Source organism: Columba livia, chromosome 25 (assembly GCF_036013475.1).
Source record: "Columba livia isolate bColLiv1 breed racing homer chromosome 25, bColLiv1.pat.W.v2, whole genome shotgun sequence".
Classification (NCBI taxonomy): Eukaryota; Metazoa; Chordata; class Aves; order Columbiformes; family Columbidae; genus Columba; species Columba livia.
This window is the reverse complement of record NC_088626.1, coordinates 4,031,114-4,046,578: the sequence shown is the minus strand read 5'-3', so window position 1 is coordinate 4,046,578 and position 15,465 is coordinate 4,031,114. Positions and strand designations below refer to the sequence as shown.

The 15,465-nt window shown below is 45.5% G+C and overlaps 1 protein-coding gene across 2 annotated transcripts in view; it reads left to right on the top strand.

Moving 5' to 3' along the window:
• The window catches only part of SLC23A2 (solute carrier family 23 member 2), a 56,118-nt gene that overhangs the window by 20,034 nt on the left and 20,619 nt on the right, over positions 1-15,465 (top strand). For both annotated transcript variants that reach the window (XM_065040684.1, XM_065040685.1), the window contains exons 2-5: positions 4,141-4,409; positions 4,989-5,087; positions 13,018-13,134; positions 14,739-14,896. In XM_065040684.1, coding sequence (XP_064896756.1) covers positions 4,278-4,409; positions 4,989-5,087; positions 13,018-13,134; positions 14,739-14,896 — 506 coding nt within the window. In that variant the 5' untranslated portion in view covers positions 4,141-4,277. The remainder of the gene's footprint in view (positions 1-4,140; positions 4,410-4,988; positions 5,088-13,017; positions 13,135-14,738; positions 14,897-15,465) is intronic.

Below are 15,465 nucleotides of genomic sequence, written 5' to 3'. Positions count from 1 at the left end.
CCACTCTGTTGTGCTTCCTTGGTGAATATTTCCCTTGCGCAGCAGTGCAAATGTAGGGCAAGTCCTGGTTTTCCACGGTCAAGGTGGAGAGGAGGGGACCACGGGTACTGATTAACTAGTTCATTTGGTTTGACACATACCATGCGAAGAGATAGAAGGGACTACACTTATTTTTCATACGAGCTCAAATTCTCCTTGTATCTCTTTCACCAGCTGGTTTACTCATCGTCTCAACCTCCTCCAGCAGAGCTTAGTGGTTGATGGAAAGCAATACAGCAAACCACAGCTTTAAAGTACTCCATTTCCATTTGGGTTTGCATTTCTGCTGCTTTATAGATCAATAAAACATTTGTGACTGTGCATTGTGATTTGTTTAAAGACAATAGGCGCTCCCTTGCTAAAATAGAAAATGTGGCGTAGCCATGAAAATGCCAAGTGTTGTGTCAAGCCAGATGCTCCTGTAGCTTCGTGTCCTGTGCGGATTGCACCAAATCAGGAAGATTTGTGTGTCAGAGGAAAGCAAATGTGTTGAAGATGCAGATGGACCTTTCCCTGCGATGGGTGAGGAGGGTTTTCCTCCTGTGAACTTGTACCTGGCCTGCCCCTGTTTGTCTAGATCCTCATCTTATCTGAAGGGCTGTAAACCCTGTCAGCTTTGGACCCTCGGGGTTAATCATGTATGAGTGCTGGAGATCGTTTGGTGTAGAAGAAGATGAATGTTAATCAGTATCCTGGTGGAAATTTCACTTGTAGCCTTTCCATTTGATCCACGGCGGCAGATAATTCATTGCACTGTGAGTACCTGGCTGATGAATGAGTTTTATCTCTTTTTACGCAGCTTTTCAGCCTCTCCTCTATTGGATTTGTTACAGAGGGCTATAAAATGTCTGAGTCACCCTGTTTAGCTGTGCTCACTCGGTGGGATAAGAGGTTTGATAAAGAAGAATTATCTCTTTCACATGACCTGATCTCCAGAAACATTTCTGTTTCGATTTGACGCGTCTGATTGCGGAATCAAAGTATTCTGAAAATCTGGTTATCATCTGTGCCGTGAAGTGTGGATTTAATTGCCGAGTAGTAAGAAGAAGTAGGAAGAAGTAAGTAAGAAGAGTTTGGAAATTTGTTCTCCTTGTTTTCCCTGGGCTGTCCCCCCAACACAAAATGCATGTAATAATTTTGTGTGTGTATATATGTGTACACACACATTCCCTCTCTAGAAAAAGTAGCAGATGAGGCTGTTTTTGCCTATTAATTTGGAATCGCTTGTCCGTGATCACCTGGGAACCCTTATCACACGCTATTTTTCCAGCTCTCAGGAATTAATACAAGGTGCAGTTTCTTTCTCTACGCTCCTGAAGCAATTCCCTGGAACAGTTGCGAGTAATGATCACATCTTTGGGAAGATAGCAGCCTGACTCTTTTGCAACGCCTTGTAAAATAGGATTAGATGGTCTTTTTTTCTTTTGCACCCATGGAGATGCTGTTTAATGCTAACTAAGAAGCTTATCGTGCCGGAATACCTTAAACCAGATCTGAACAATGGCTTTGCTGCTGGGACTCTTAGGCCGGGGTTTTCTTGGTGTGGTTGTGTTTGCTTGGGATGTGTAATTTGGCCCTTTCCCTTTCCAATCTAAGGTGATAATGCTGCCAGAGTAAACTATGCTGTGGTAAACTACGCCAGGTTCCAGTATAAGTTGGGGAATGACCTATTAGAGAGCAGCGTAGGGGAAAGGGACCTGGGGGTCCTGGGGACAGCAGGGTGACCATGAGCCAGCACTGGGCCCTTGTGGCCAGGAAGCCAATGGTACCTGGGGTGGGTTAGAAGGGGGTGGTCAGTAGGTCAGAGAGGTTCTCCTGCCCCTCTGCTCTGCCCTGGGGAGACCACACCTGGAATATTGTGTCCAGTTGTGGCCCCTCAGTTCCAGCAGGACAGGGAACTGCTGCAGAGAGTCCAGCGCAGGGCAACAAAGATGCTGAAGGGAGTGGAGCATCTCCCGGGTGAGGAAAGGCTGAGGGAGCTGGGGCTCTGGAGCTGGACAAGAGGAGACTGAGGGGGGACTCATTCATGTTTACAGATATCTAAAGGGTGAGTGTCAGGAGGATGGAGCCAGGCTCTTCTCGGTGACAACCAGTGACAGGACAAGGGGCAATGGGTGCAAACTGGAACACAGGAGGTTCCACTTAAATTGAGAAGAAACTTCTTCTCAGTGAGGGTGGCAGAGCCTGGCCCAGGCTGCCCAGGGGGTTGTGGAGTCTCCTTCTGTGCAGACATTCCAACCCGCCTGGACACCTTCCTGTGTAACCTCATCTGGGTGTTCCTGCTCCATGGGGGGATTGCACTGGATGAGCTTGCCAGGTCCCTTCCAACCCCTCACATTCTGGGATTCTGTGTCTCCATCACTGATTTTCTTGGAGAATAAAATATGTCTACATTGAGAGAAAACAGCACCCCAGAGATCCCCCAAACCTTTTTCCTCCTCTAACCCATTTACCTCACCTCTCAGACCTGCATTTGAGACAGACTTTTATGTAAAGATTTGAGGAGACGTCGCAAACTTCAGCAGCACAGAAACTGATTTAAAGTTGTCATTTTTGTCCGGAGATTCGTGCTTTTGAAGGGGATGTCTGTGGTTTTTGGAAAAATAGGAATGTGTTTGCAGAATGGCACGAGGGTGGGTACTGGAACTAGTCCTTAGTCTTAGTTCAAGTGAGAAATAATGAATATGTAGATGTATTATCTCTCTTGAAAAGTTACATCGCTTTGAAAGATTCATCTCTTTCACCTGAAGTAACCAGAATTTTCTAGCGAACGGGCAATTAACAGCTATTAAGAGTTTCGAAAATATCAGTACTCTAATTTTTCAAACAGCCCCAAATTGCCCTGAGCAGAAGGGGCTTTGTCAAGTTTCATTATTAATGCAATTGCGGTTGCTGTTCCAGCTGCTGGTGTTTTCCTGAGCAGCATTTTGGAAGAAGGGAGAGTTACAAAAAAACCCCAATCCCTCCTTATTTTTGCTTTCTAATAAATACACAACCATGTTTCTGAATGTCCATTAGCTGCGTTTCCACCTCGAGCAATTAAGTCGCAAACATCATTAACTTGCTTTTGAAGTAACGCCAGCGCGCGGCAGGTTTTGTTGCTTAATTATGTTCCTGGTTTTGCAGAAAACTTTGCTTAATATGATTCTGAAAAGGCCATTTTTCAGGTTCTGTCATGTCCTTTCACCTGGTGCTGTTTTATCTGGAGCTGTTTGTAGCTGCACTTTGGGTTTTTGAAGCACAGGAACCACAGGTTGCAAAACCCGGTTTGGTGCAGGATTTTCTTTGCTGTCCTGTGGGAAGTTTAGGTTCAAATCTCTTAATTCACATTCCTTACTCTTGGAAATGACAAAAGTGTGGGTGACCACGGTTTAATTTAAGGAGCAAACATGGGAAAACTACAGCGTAGTGACTCATATAGGAATGCAGAAGTACAGTAAACTGTACAGTTTTTCCCATTCCTATGCCAAAATAGTGGTGATATGAATTAAAACGCACATTTTTCTCCTGAAGCGGTTGCTTCAGCATCATCACGCAGATTATTTTAAACGTCCCTTGTGGAACTTGGGATTTCCATTAAGGGTGTTGAGCAGAAAAGGCTGTTTCTGGCTAAAATAGGCACACTGACCATCCCGTCCAAGCTCCCTGGGTGCTTTCTATTGAAAAATAAGTTGTTTTAAAAGGGAGGATTTAAGTATACAGAGGTGAACTCGTGAATACAAATGTAGACTCTTTGAAGAAGCGCAAGTGTTCTTTGCAGGGGATGTTTAATAGCAAACTGTTCTATGTAAATGTTCTCCATCCATTAAGTTCTATGGAAATGACCGTGAAATTGAAACAAAACCAGAGTTTAAATATACTATTAATAATTGACGACCACAAGAGAAGAAGGAGAGAATAATCACGGTATTCCCATCGGGAAGAACTGAAAATATCATCAGCTTTATCTTGAAATGATAATCTGCTAATTATCAAATCCAAAAGGAATTGTAAGAGTTGGTGAGTCACGAGCATGAGCAGGAACCAAGGCTGCGGGGCATTTGTGTTTGTACATCTATCTTGCGTAATCAAGAAGAAATTAATTTGTCTCTTCAATTCTAGGTGCCGTCAATGCTAATGATACCTAAACGAGCCATCCTGATGTTCCAGCTGGATTACTGAGCGCTTTGGTGATCCCTGGAGGTGCCGCTGGTTGAATTATTGTCCGTGTCATCCCAGGAGCATCCTCTGGGTGCTGTATGCAAGTCCTGGACATTCTGGAAACGATGGGGATCGGGAAGAACACCACGTCCAAATCCGTGGAGGCGGGAGGCTCAACAGAAGGCAAATACGAGGATGAATCGAAGCATCCCACCTTTTTCACCCTGCCTGTAAGTACCAGTGCAGGTACCACAGCATCAAGTGGCATGAATCAGTTTTAACGCTTTGTCTAACCGTATTGAACTAAACCTTTACGTCCACAAGTAGTTAGTAAGACATCTTTTGCCACTTGTTTATCTATAAATGTGACCAGTTCTGTTGTCTGCAGTTATTTCAGGCGTGTGCTCCCAAGCAGGGCTCTGCACAGGGTGTTCAATACCCGGGAAGGTTCATTATTAGAACAATTAACTGTCGTCCTGCAGAACACACCAACCCCTGAGTTACTTGACTAAGGAAACATTTGTTTGTCTTCTTTTACTCATTCAGATTTTCAGTTGCATCATTCATCTGTCTCTTAAGAACTCTTGTAGTTGCCCCTGCCCTCACTATCGAAACTTTGAGGAGCTGCATGTGATTTCTTTCAAGCTTCTGTACATTCCCAGACACGCTGTTGTAGAAATTACGGCTTGCCACGTTTTCTGACAAAATGTCAAAGGCAGATGTCAAGCACCAAGGGAGAAAACAGAGGTATGATTGCAGAAAAAAAACCGTGTATTTTAAGACCTTGTGCTTCTTTTGTTTTGTTGAAGGTTGTGATAAACGGTGGAGCAACATCCAGCGGCGATCAGGATACAGAAGACACGGAGCTGATGGCCATCTATACTACAGAAAATGGCATCGCAGAAAAGGTACGTGGTGGTTTCTGTCTGGTTGAGAACTCATTCTTGCGTTTTCACAGGATCACACAGTATCACAGAATGTCAGGGATAGGAAGGGACCTCAAAAGCTCATTCAGTCCAATCCCCCCGCCGGAGCAGGAACACCCAGATGAGGTTACACAGGAAGGCGTCCAGCACCTCTTCTAGTCGGCTCCTCCACCCTTTGCATCAGAAAGTTATTGTCAATGCACTGGAGGAACCTCCTAGACTGTGGCTGGCTGAGTAGTCCTTCCAACAGACATCAGGGAAGTTCAAATCCCCCACCACAGCCAGGGCCTGTGATTGTGAGGCTGCTCTCAGCTGTCTGTAGAGGCCTCATCAACTTCCTCAGCCTGATCTGGTGCCCTATAATAGACCCCCACAATAGTATCACCCTTGCCAGCCTGCCCCTTAACTTTCACCCACAGACTCTCAACTCGCTCCTCATCCGTGCCTGGACAATACTCAATACATTGTAGTTGCTCTCTCACATAAAGAGCAACTCCACCACCACGCCTGGCTGGCCTGTCTTTCCTGAAAAGGACACAGCCATCCATGACCACACTCCAGTCACGTGTGCTGTCCCACCATGTCTCCCGAATTGCCACTAGGTCATAATCTCCTGCCCTAACACAGGTTTCTAACTCCTGTTTATTCCCCGTGCTGCACACATTGGTGTGCAGGCATTTCAGAGAGTGAGCTGAGCACACCCATTTCACCCCAGGGGTATGGGAGGCCTCCCAGCCTTCATGACCTCTACAGTGATGCCCTACTGATGCAAGCCCAGCTACAACCCCCTCCCCCTTCAAGTCTAGTTTAAAGCTCTCCAAATGACCCCTGCTAATTCCTGTCCCAGCATCTTTTTGCCCCTGCGAGATAAACCTTTCCCACATATCACTGTTTGGACTGGTGTCTTGTAAAACCAGCCGTTATCAAAGAACCCAAAGCCCTGCCTGTAGCACCAGTCCTGTAGCCAATTGTTTACAGAGTGAATTTTTCTATTCCCTCCCATATCATCACCCAAAACTGTAAAAGGAGGGAACAGAAAATCACTTGAGCCCCAGACTCTTTTACCATCCATCCCAAGGCCTTGAAATCTTCTTTCATTCCCCTCAGACTGTGGGATGCAGCTTCCTCCCCATCTGTCTGGAAGATCAGCAGTGGGTAGTAGTCTGTTGGGTGCACCATGCTGGGGAGCATCCTGGTGATGTCCCTGATCCGGGCTCCAGGTAGACTGCACACTTCCCTATGATGAGGGTCAACTCTGCAGACTGGGCCCTCCGGCCCTCTCAGAAGGGAATTGCCTACTACAATTACCCTTATTTCTTTCTTATCTGAGGCGGTCTTGAGGCGTGGGGTCAACTGCCTCTTTCTATGTGACCTCGCAGGTGGGCCTTGCACCACATCCTGACCTACATCCTCTTCAAGATCCAGGGCCTCAAACCTATTATGGAGGGACACCTGGGGAAGCAAAGCAGGTAGGGAGGGGGGTTGCCCACAGCCCCGAACTGGAGCTAGCTTCCAACCCTCATCATCTTTTCTGTCCCCTGCCTCTGCCCTACAGGGCAAGGGGTTCATCACCTTTTGGGGGGTATCCCCCCGGAGCCTCTCTGAGTGGCACGCCAGGGAGTTCCTCCACCAATCCATTTCCTTTTCACACTCCCTGATGGTCCTCAGCGTCTCAATCTCCTCCTTAAGATTTGCAACCATGTAGAGCAGATGTCGCACCTGCTCACACCTCACACAGGTGCCTTTCAGTTCTGTGATTTGTCCACACTTGTTTTACTTGGCTGACATATTTTTTTCCTCTACTCAGATGTGCTGACTTGCAGATTGAGATTAGACTTAGGGGAGTTGGGTCCTCATGACTCTTCTGGTCACACATTTTGGTTGCAGAACGTGGGGAATGAATGACTCAGCAAACGTTAGAAGCACTTAATGCACTTTGACCTGGCACCAAAATTCATAATAGGCAATTTTTTTTTAATTTCTTCATTTCCATGGGCCTTTTGCATGGTTTCCCTCCTAAGGTCATTCTGTTCTGTTCTTCAGTTCTTAACCTTTTTCTGCTTTTAGTCAAGTAAACTGGTGGTGGTGGCCACATTCAGAAGTGGGAACTCTTCCACTCTCCCAATTTCTTCCAAGCTCAAACCTCATAAATTCAATTTTTCTAATCCTTTTTTCAAGTAAGTGGATGCTTACTATTATTTGGCGACAGCTTTGTGAGTGAAGTTCAGGTCTTTCATTAAAACCCTTGACCATTTTTCCTTAAGGTAACAATGATTGCGTCTTAGCTGTTCAGAAAGACCCAGTTGAGGCCTCAAATGAGACCAATTTGTGATTTTTCCATCTTTTTTCTCAATTCCATCATTCCTCAAGCTTGTTCAATTATAATATTGCAAGAAGAGAGTGTGAATTTGGGTTTTTTTTGTTTAAAAGAAGAGGATTACAGTAAATCTGAACAACACCTTCTGAAGTGTTTATACCTAATTGGCTTTGTGTTTAAGCATTATCTCTGAAAAACCTCAATTTGACCAAATTTTTCAGATGTCAGAATTGGAACAAGAACAAAACTCTTGATTCCAAGTCATACCGCTCGTTCCTTTGACGCTGTATCTTCTCTTGGGGCAAGGATGATATCAAAGCGATCAGACATCAAAATTCATGCCTAAATTTCAGATTGAAAACGAAACGGGTGATTCTGACAAAGGTCTTGTAGTGTGACGTTGTAGAAGAATGTTGTGAATGCCACAAGGCGCCTATGTACACTCTGTCTCTTACAGACAGTCTGTCCGTACGTCTTGAATACATCTCAACTCCCAACCCGATCACGCTGATAGTTTAACGGACACATTTTGGCAACTGTTGACACGCACGAGTCTGTGGTGCCCGATTTCTAGACCATGCTCAGGCTAGTGTGGAGAGACACAATCTGATAAAAGCCTTGAGCAAAAGCTGTGGGGGGTGAAATTGTGCAATTCAGATGAACCATCTCCAGACATTAACACATGTCTTCATGGCCTGTTTTTACCAAGCAAATATTTTGCTCCCTTCCGCTTGATCCGTGTGATCAGAACTGGAAATGACGGGTGATAATTCACCTTGTAGAGACCATGAGCTTTTAATCAACCAGATCTGCTTGAGTTAAACCTTTGCTGTGGCCTGCAGGGAATGTCGTAATTAACAGCCTCATGTATTATTAAGTTTTTGAGGCTACTATTTCTGGTAATCTGAGCAAACCTGCTTTTCGCTTAAGCATGTTTCATCACAGGATCACAGAATGTCAGGGGTTGGAAGGGACCTGGCAAGCTCATCCAGTGCAATCCCCCCATGGAGCAGGAACACCCAGATGAGGTTACACAGGAAGGTGTCCAGGCGGGTTGGAATGTCTGCACAGAAGGAGACTCCACAACCCCCCTGGGCAGCCTGGGCCAGGCTCTGCCACCCTCACCAGGAACAAGTTTCTTCTCAAATTTAAGTGGAACCTCTTGTGTTCCAGTTTGCACCCATTGCCCCTTGTCCTGTCACTGGTTGTCACCCAGAAGAGCCTGGCTCCATCCTCCTGACACTCCCCCTTTAGATATCTGGAAACATGAATGAGTCCCCCCTCCGTCTCCTCTTGTCCAGCTCCAGAGCCCCAGCTCCCTCAGCCTTTCCTCACCCGGGAGATGCTCCACTCCCTTCAGCATCTTTGTTGCCCTGCGCTGGACTCTCTGCAGCAGTTCCCTGTCCTGCTGGAACTGAGGGGCCACAGCTGGACACAATATTCCAGGTGTGGTCTCCCCAGGGCAGAGCAGAGGGGCAGGAGAACCTCTCTGACCTACTGATACACCCCAGGTGCCGTTGGCCTTCCTGGCCACAAGGGTCCCTTTCCCCTTTCCCCAACTTACACTGGACCCTGGGGTTGTTCCTGCCCAGATGCAAGACTCTGCACTTTCCCTTGTTCTATTTCATTACATTTTTCCCCGCCCAGCTCTCCAGCCTGTCCAGGTCTCTGATGGCAGCACAGCTTCCAGTGTCACCACTCCTCCCAGCTTGGTGTCATCAGTAAACGTGCTGACTGTCACTCTATTCCCTCGTCCAAATCATTGATGAATATATTGAATAATACAAGCCCCAGCACTGCCCCCTGAGGCACTGCACTAGATCCAGGCCTCCAACTAGACTCTGCCCCATTGACAACAACTCTTTGGCTTCTTCCCTTCAGCCAGTTCGCAGTCCACCTCATGTGCATGCTTATTTTGTTCTTGGCTTTCCATTCCTCTTGAGGCATCATTCACCAAAAAAGTGAATGCAAATGCATAAAAAGCCTTTGACAAAGGGGACTGCAGTGCACTTAATTGCTGGAGGATGCCCCAGTACATTGTCTCTCAATATTTCTTAACTGAAACAATAAACTATTAGCCCAAATGAGAAATAACTGTATTGCTGCATCCCTATATAGTAAACAATGCCATGTTGCTTGTTGCTTAATAGAATTAATTTGAACATGTTGTCAGCTCTTTATTTAAGAATTTTTCTAAGGGGCTTGTTCCCCACAGTTAATCAGGGGGTTTTTGGTACCTGATAGCAGAGCCTTCATCTTGCACTGCTGTTGGGTTTTGCTTCTTTGAATGTTGGGGTGGGTTTATTCTGGTTTTTGTTTCGTTTTTCCCCAACATTTTTGCTACATCTGTCTCTATTCTCACCCACCCTTTATACTTACTCTGTTTTTTACATTTCATTTTAGTGTTGTCCCACCTTTGGCCAGTTAAAAGTAAGAAGAACCCATTAGTCTCAATGGGTATCTCGCTCTCCAAGGTGCAGTTAATTCCCAGTTTACTTGGCAAGAACCAGCACGCGGTCAGTGCATTAAACCAGCAGCCACACGCTCGAGCAGTGACGGGGCCGGTGACTCCCCAGTGACTTTCAATGGGCTGGCCCGACCTCACCCTGCTCTCACATTCCTCATTTGGGCTCTTTTATATCATTTCACTGTAGCCATTATCTGCTAAAAGTTGGGTCAAGGCGAAAACTTCCTCTCCCAAAGCAGAACAAGTCTGGCTTTTGGAGGAAATGAGGAATATCCTGGATCGTTTTTAATCTGAACACATTGCTGTGTATGACAGACATTGCTGTGCTAATTATGCTGTAGATTTTGAAATTCTTTTGTTGGAAGACTGATAAACTTCACTTAAATGATTTAGCAGTTGTTGATCTGCTTTCTATGATGAGTTGACTTGTTCCTAGACCTGGTGCCTGCTCATCTTTTTGTTCTACATCTACAAACGTAGATGTAAGTGGAACCACATATGAAAAGCTCTTTCGGGACTAATAAACTTGCTGCATGTGCTGTGGTCGTCCTGGTAGAAAAAGGTCATGGTTTCTGATTTCTGCTGCCCATAGAAGAGGGGGAGTAGAGTAGACTAGACTAGACTAGAGTAGACTAGACTAGAGTAGACTAGACTAGACTAGACTAGACTAGAGTAGAGAAGAAAGTGGAGGAGTTCAGGAATCTACGTGATGTGACCTCATCAGTCCTCTGAAGAAAAACAAGTGTTTGGCGCTAGGTGGAATAGTTAAGTAGCCGCTGGATATTGGTTTGGAAATGCTGGAGAAGAGGCCAAAAGTTGAGTTTTCAAAAGGTAAGGGCTGAAACAGAACCACCAGTCTGCGCGGATCACTTAGCGGGTTTTTAGAACACCTGATATCCTCCATGGGAACATCATGAGCTTTGAAAACCCCATTTCTGTCTGTCAGTGGAAGGAGTCGTGCTGGTTGCTCAGTGCACCGTAGCCAGGTGGGAGATAGCCCCGGTTTGTTCTCCTGAATCTGCGCTGCTCTTTGGGTGGCTTCAGGATGCCAACAGTGACATGATTCATGCAGCAAACAGTTAATTTCTGCTGACACCTCGCTGTTCCTGCCTCGGGAGCAGATGTTGTAATCGTTCTTTCTTCCTTCATGGCCTCTGAGAGTGGGTGATGACCTCTTAGTCAAAATGTTGAATAAACAGGCAGCATCACTGGTGAGCAAGGTTCTCAGGCAGAGCGTATGTTGCAGTGAAATAAAAGAGAGATGAGGCAATCGGATGCATATTTTTATAGATATAGTTGTATGTGTTTGTGTAGTTTCTGAGGAAAGGTTAACAAAACTGTTTTGTAACAACAGAAAGTAACCCAGGAGCTTCTCTGGGTGAATCTTGGTTTTCCTGAGCAAGTTCTCAGAAGCCTCTAGTGATGCTAAATGTCCATAACTCTGTTGGCTGTTGAGTCTTTCTCCTTCTGCCCATCTGAGCGGGTCAGACCTCGGTGTCCTGCCTTGGATCCACATGTAATCACATCGCCGTGCAGATGTTCGCCTGTTTTCCGAAGCCCCAGTTAGAGACAAGACACGTACGGTTTCGCTGTTGCTCAGCGCTCACCCTCCAGCATGAGGGGAAGCTCTAAAATTCCAGTCTTTAATTCTTTATGTTTGTCATTTTTAGAGATTCAATTCAGAAGAGCAGCCTTTCAGTTTTCAATCCAATTAAAAGATTGATGTGTGTGCTGCGAATCAGCAAGATGAGTTGTGCAGTGAACAGTTTCCCTTATTCCTCTGTGTAGGACCCACACTTTAGTTCAACTCATCCTGGTGAGCAGATTGCTCAGTGCTTAACGACTCTTCTGAAATTAGCACTTCTGCATTTCCCTTTTCCATCGTGATACCCTTGACCTTTCCCATAGTGCTGCGGTCATTTACACTCCCTCAATTTGAATTAACCCGCTGGCATCGATTTTCCCAGTAGGAGTCAGAGGGAAGTACCGTGGGTCAGGTTTCCCTGGCCTTGGAGATGATAAACCACATGGAGATTATCTAAGCACAAACTGTGGTCTCATTGTGATTTTTGAAGAAGTAAAGGCCACTTGAGGCACAGTCACAAGTCTGGCAAAGTTGTTGGGCTTTGTGTAAGGCTACTCCACATGAGTTTGTTGTGTTCGAGTGGGGATTAGGTCAGCGCAGTGGTTATATAAGGGATTGCTTTGGATAGTTGAGCTGAAATGATAAAACCAAATACTTCCTCCTGCTTTTATTGTTGGTATTTGGGCTTTGGAGCAATTGTGGGTTTGTTCGCAGGAATTTCAAAACCAGCACATTGGAACAAAGCAATTCCGTGTAGTCTTAAAGAAGAAATGGTTGAGCTGAATCGTTTTTTTAATGGAATATCAGTGGGGATTTTGATGTGTATATATGTGTGGTCAGTTGTGTGTTAGTTCTCCGCAAATTAGGACACAAGGCGGGCCCGAGTGTGGGCTCGCTGAAATTCCCGTCCCAGTTAATATAAATTGGCCATGGATATGTTCAGTTATAATGTTTAGCATTTTTCTTGAGTGTTTGAATGTGGCATGGAAGCAAAAATTATAAATCTCGTGGCTTGAAAAAAGTTAACTGAGACTGAAATTGAGTAAGAATGAAGGGGGGGAAGCAATTACTGTAATAAGGAACTCTCTTGCCTGTGATTTTGGTTTCTTATGCAAGGATGGCCATTCTGCTTTAAAAATAGCTAATGTTGACTCTTCGACTTAGTTCTGATTCTTCCTTTTTTCTTGTTTTTTAGTAGACAGGTCTGTCATGATAATGCCATTTTTTGGCAGCTTTTGCCTGCCAGATCAGTTGTATCATAAACGAACAATTGTGTTGGTATAAATAAGCAGGAAATAGCTTACAGAAGTACATGTGTTTGGTACAAATGCAGTAGCTACAGATGAGCTTGGCAGAGGTGAAAAAGGCTTTAAAAATATAACGTATCAGTATTGCTTGGGAATATTGTACCAACTTGGGAGTATAATACTCCAACCTGGGAGTATTATACCAACCTTGGAGCATCAGGAACGGCCTGATAGTTCAAATTGGGTTTATTCCTGTGTGAAACGCTGTTGTTTCTTGTGTCCCCCCATCACAACAGAGCTCGTTGGCAGAGACGCTGGACAGCAGCGGCAGTTTAGACGCACAGAGAACTGACATGATTTACACAATCGAAGACGTTCCTCCTTGGTACCTCTGCATATTTTTGGGCTTACAGGTACGTTTCAAAACAGCTATAATATTTTTCTCTCTAACTTTTAAAGCTCGTTTAGTGTTTTGCGTGTCACAGAATCACAGAATGTCAGGGACTGGAAGGGACCTGGCAAGCTCATCCAGTGCAATCCCCCCATGGAGCAGGAACACCCAGATGAGGTTACACAGGAAGGTGTCCAGGCGGGTTGGAATGTCTGCACAGAAGGAGACTCCACAACCCCCCTGGGCAGCCTGGGCCAGGCTCTGCCACCCTCACCATGAAGAAGTTCCTTCTCAAATTTAAGTGGAACCTCTTGTGTTCCAGTTTGAACCCATTACCCCTTGTCCTATCATTGGTTGTCACCCAGAAGAGCCTGGCTCCATCCTCCTGACACTCCCCCTTTAGATATCTGGAAACATGAATGAGTCCCCCCTCAGTCTCCTCTTGTCCAGCTCCAGAGCCCCAGCTCCCTCAGCCTTTCCTCACCCGGGAGATGCTCCACTCCCTTCAGCATCTTTGTTGCCCTGCGCTGGACTCTCTGCAGCAGTTCCCTGTCCTGCTGGAACTGAGGGGCCACAACTGGACACAATATTCCAGGTGTGGTCTCCCCAGGGCAGAGCAGAGGGGCAGGAGAACCTCTCTGACCTACTGACCACCCCCTTCTAACCCACCCCAGGTACCATTGGCTTCCTGGCCACAAGGGCCCAGTGCTGGCTCATGGTCACCCTGCTGTCCCCAGGACCCCCAGGTCCCTTTCCCCTACGCTGCTCTCTAATAGGTCATTCTGAACTTCTACTGGAACCTGGGGTTGTTCCTACCCAGATGCAATACTGTACACTTCAATCCTACAAGCTTGATGGCATCATCCTCACTAGTAAGAAGGGCAGAGTAATTCTGTGCTCTGTGTGTGTCCTGCGGTGAGTAAACCTGGAGTAGTGAGCTGGACCCTCCTGCCAGCTCAACCACTCGCTTGTGTGCGGCAAAACAGTTTGTTTCATCCCCTTTCTCTCTTGAATGGCAATAATATCTGTCCCACAGGAATGCTGAGAATTTCTTAATATCTGTAAAGTATGTTGAGATCTCCAAACAAACACATTCCAAAGCATCCTTTTTATTTCTGCCTCTCCTCAAGGACAGGCAGTTCTGTAGGGGATTTTATATTTCCCTGCCTTGTTGGACGTGGTTACTTGTGTTTGTTTGCTTAATGTATTTAGATTGAAAAAGAGTTACTGAGTCCCTAGTTTCTGGTACTTGGGAGGTTATTTGCATCCTAGTTTGCATGTGCTCTAAGTTCATTTGTAAGCAAATGGTTTTTCACATGGTTGAAAGTGAATGGAGTTATTTATCTGCTTTTCTGGGTTAGAAGCTGTTTTGCGCACAGTTTCCTGGATACCTCCTCATCAAGAACAGCAGCCATGTGGCTGTGTAAATAACCTGGATTATCCTACAGAAATAGCGACCGTTAGCAACAGGTTGTGGCAGGAAAATACTTGAAGAAGCGCTTAGGACCAGGAAACGAGAGCCTTGGATCGTTCAAAAGCATCCAACACAAAAGAAAAGATGCTCATCAATTGATTTAGTTTCTTAATATTGGCTGCAGGATTAACGAAGCTTTTTTCTCTTGCCAGCATTACTTAACGTGCTTCAGCGGAACGATAGCCGTGCCCTTTTTGCTCGCTGATGCCATGTGCGTCGGGTTTGACCAGTGGGCCACCAGCCAGTTGATCGGGACCATTTTCTTCTGCGTGGGCATCACGACGTTGTTACAGACGACTTTTGGGTGCAGGTGAGATGCGGGACTTGTTTCTAGTTGTTGAGCTGGTCCTAAAACATCTGTTGGGATTTCCTGGCTGCGGTCCGAGACCCAAGAGGTAGGTTGTCTTTATTTTCCAAGGATGAACGCGACCCAGAAGATAGCAGGTCAGATACAGGGCGGTTAGGCAAAGCTTTTGGAAAGCTGCTCCCAAAAAAAGGTGGATCTGAAATCAGAGAAGGTATTTGCAGGGCAAGAAAACACAGCATGGGAGGGAGGGGAAAATCCATGAAGACAGAGAAGGTATCGGTTCCCCAAAAATAAGACCTACCCCTAAAATAAGCCCTAGCATGATTTTTCGAGGATGCTCGAAATACAAACCCTGCTCCAAAAATAAGCTCTAGTTACAATTAATATAAAAAGCCAATTTAAATAGTGCCCAGGCAGCTGTATGTGTAAAAAAGTAATAAGTTTTTGGAGCAAAAATTAATGTAAGACCCTGTCTTATTTTCGGGAAAACAGGATACAGGTGTTTTTGGGGAAAAGGATAAATTCATACACCTTGGTAAAGAGGAACTAATTTGAATATTTTTACCAGTTTG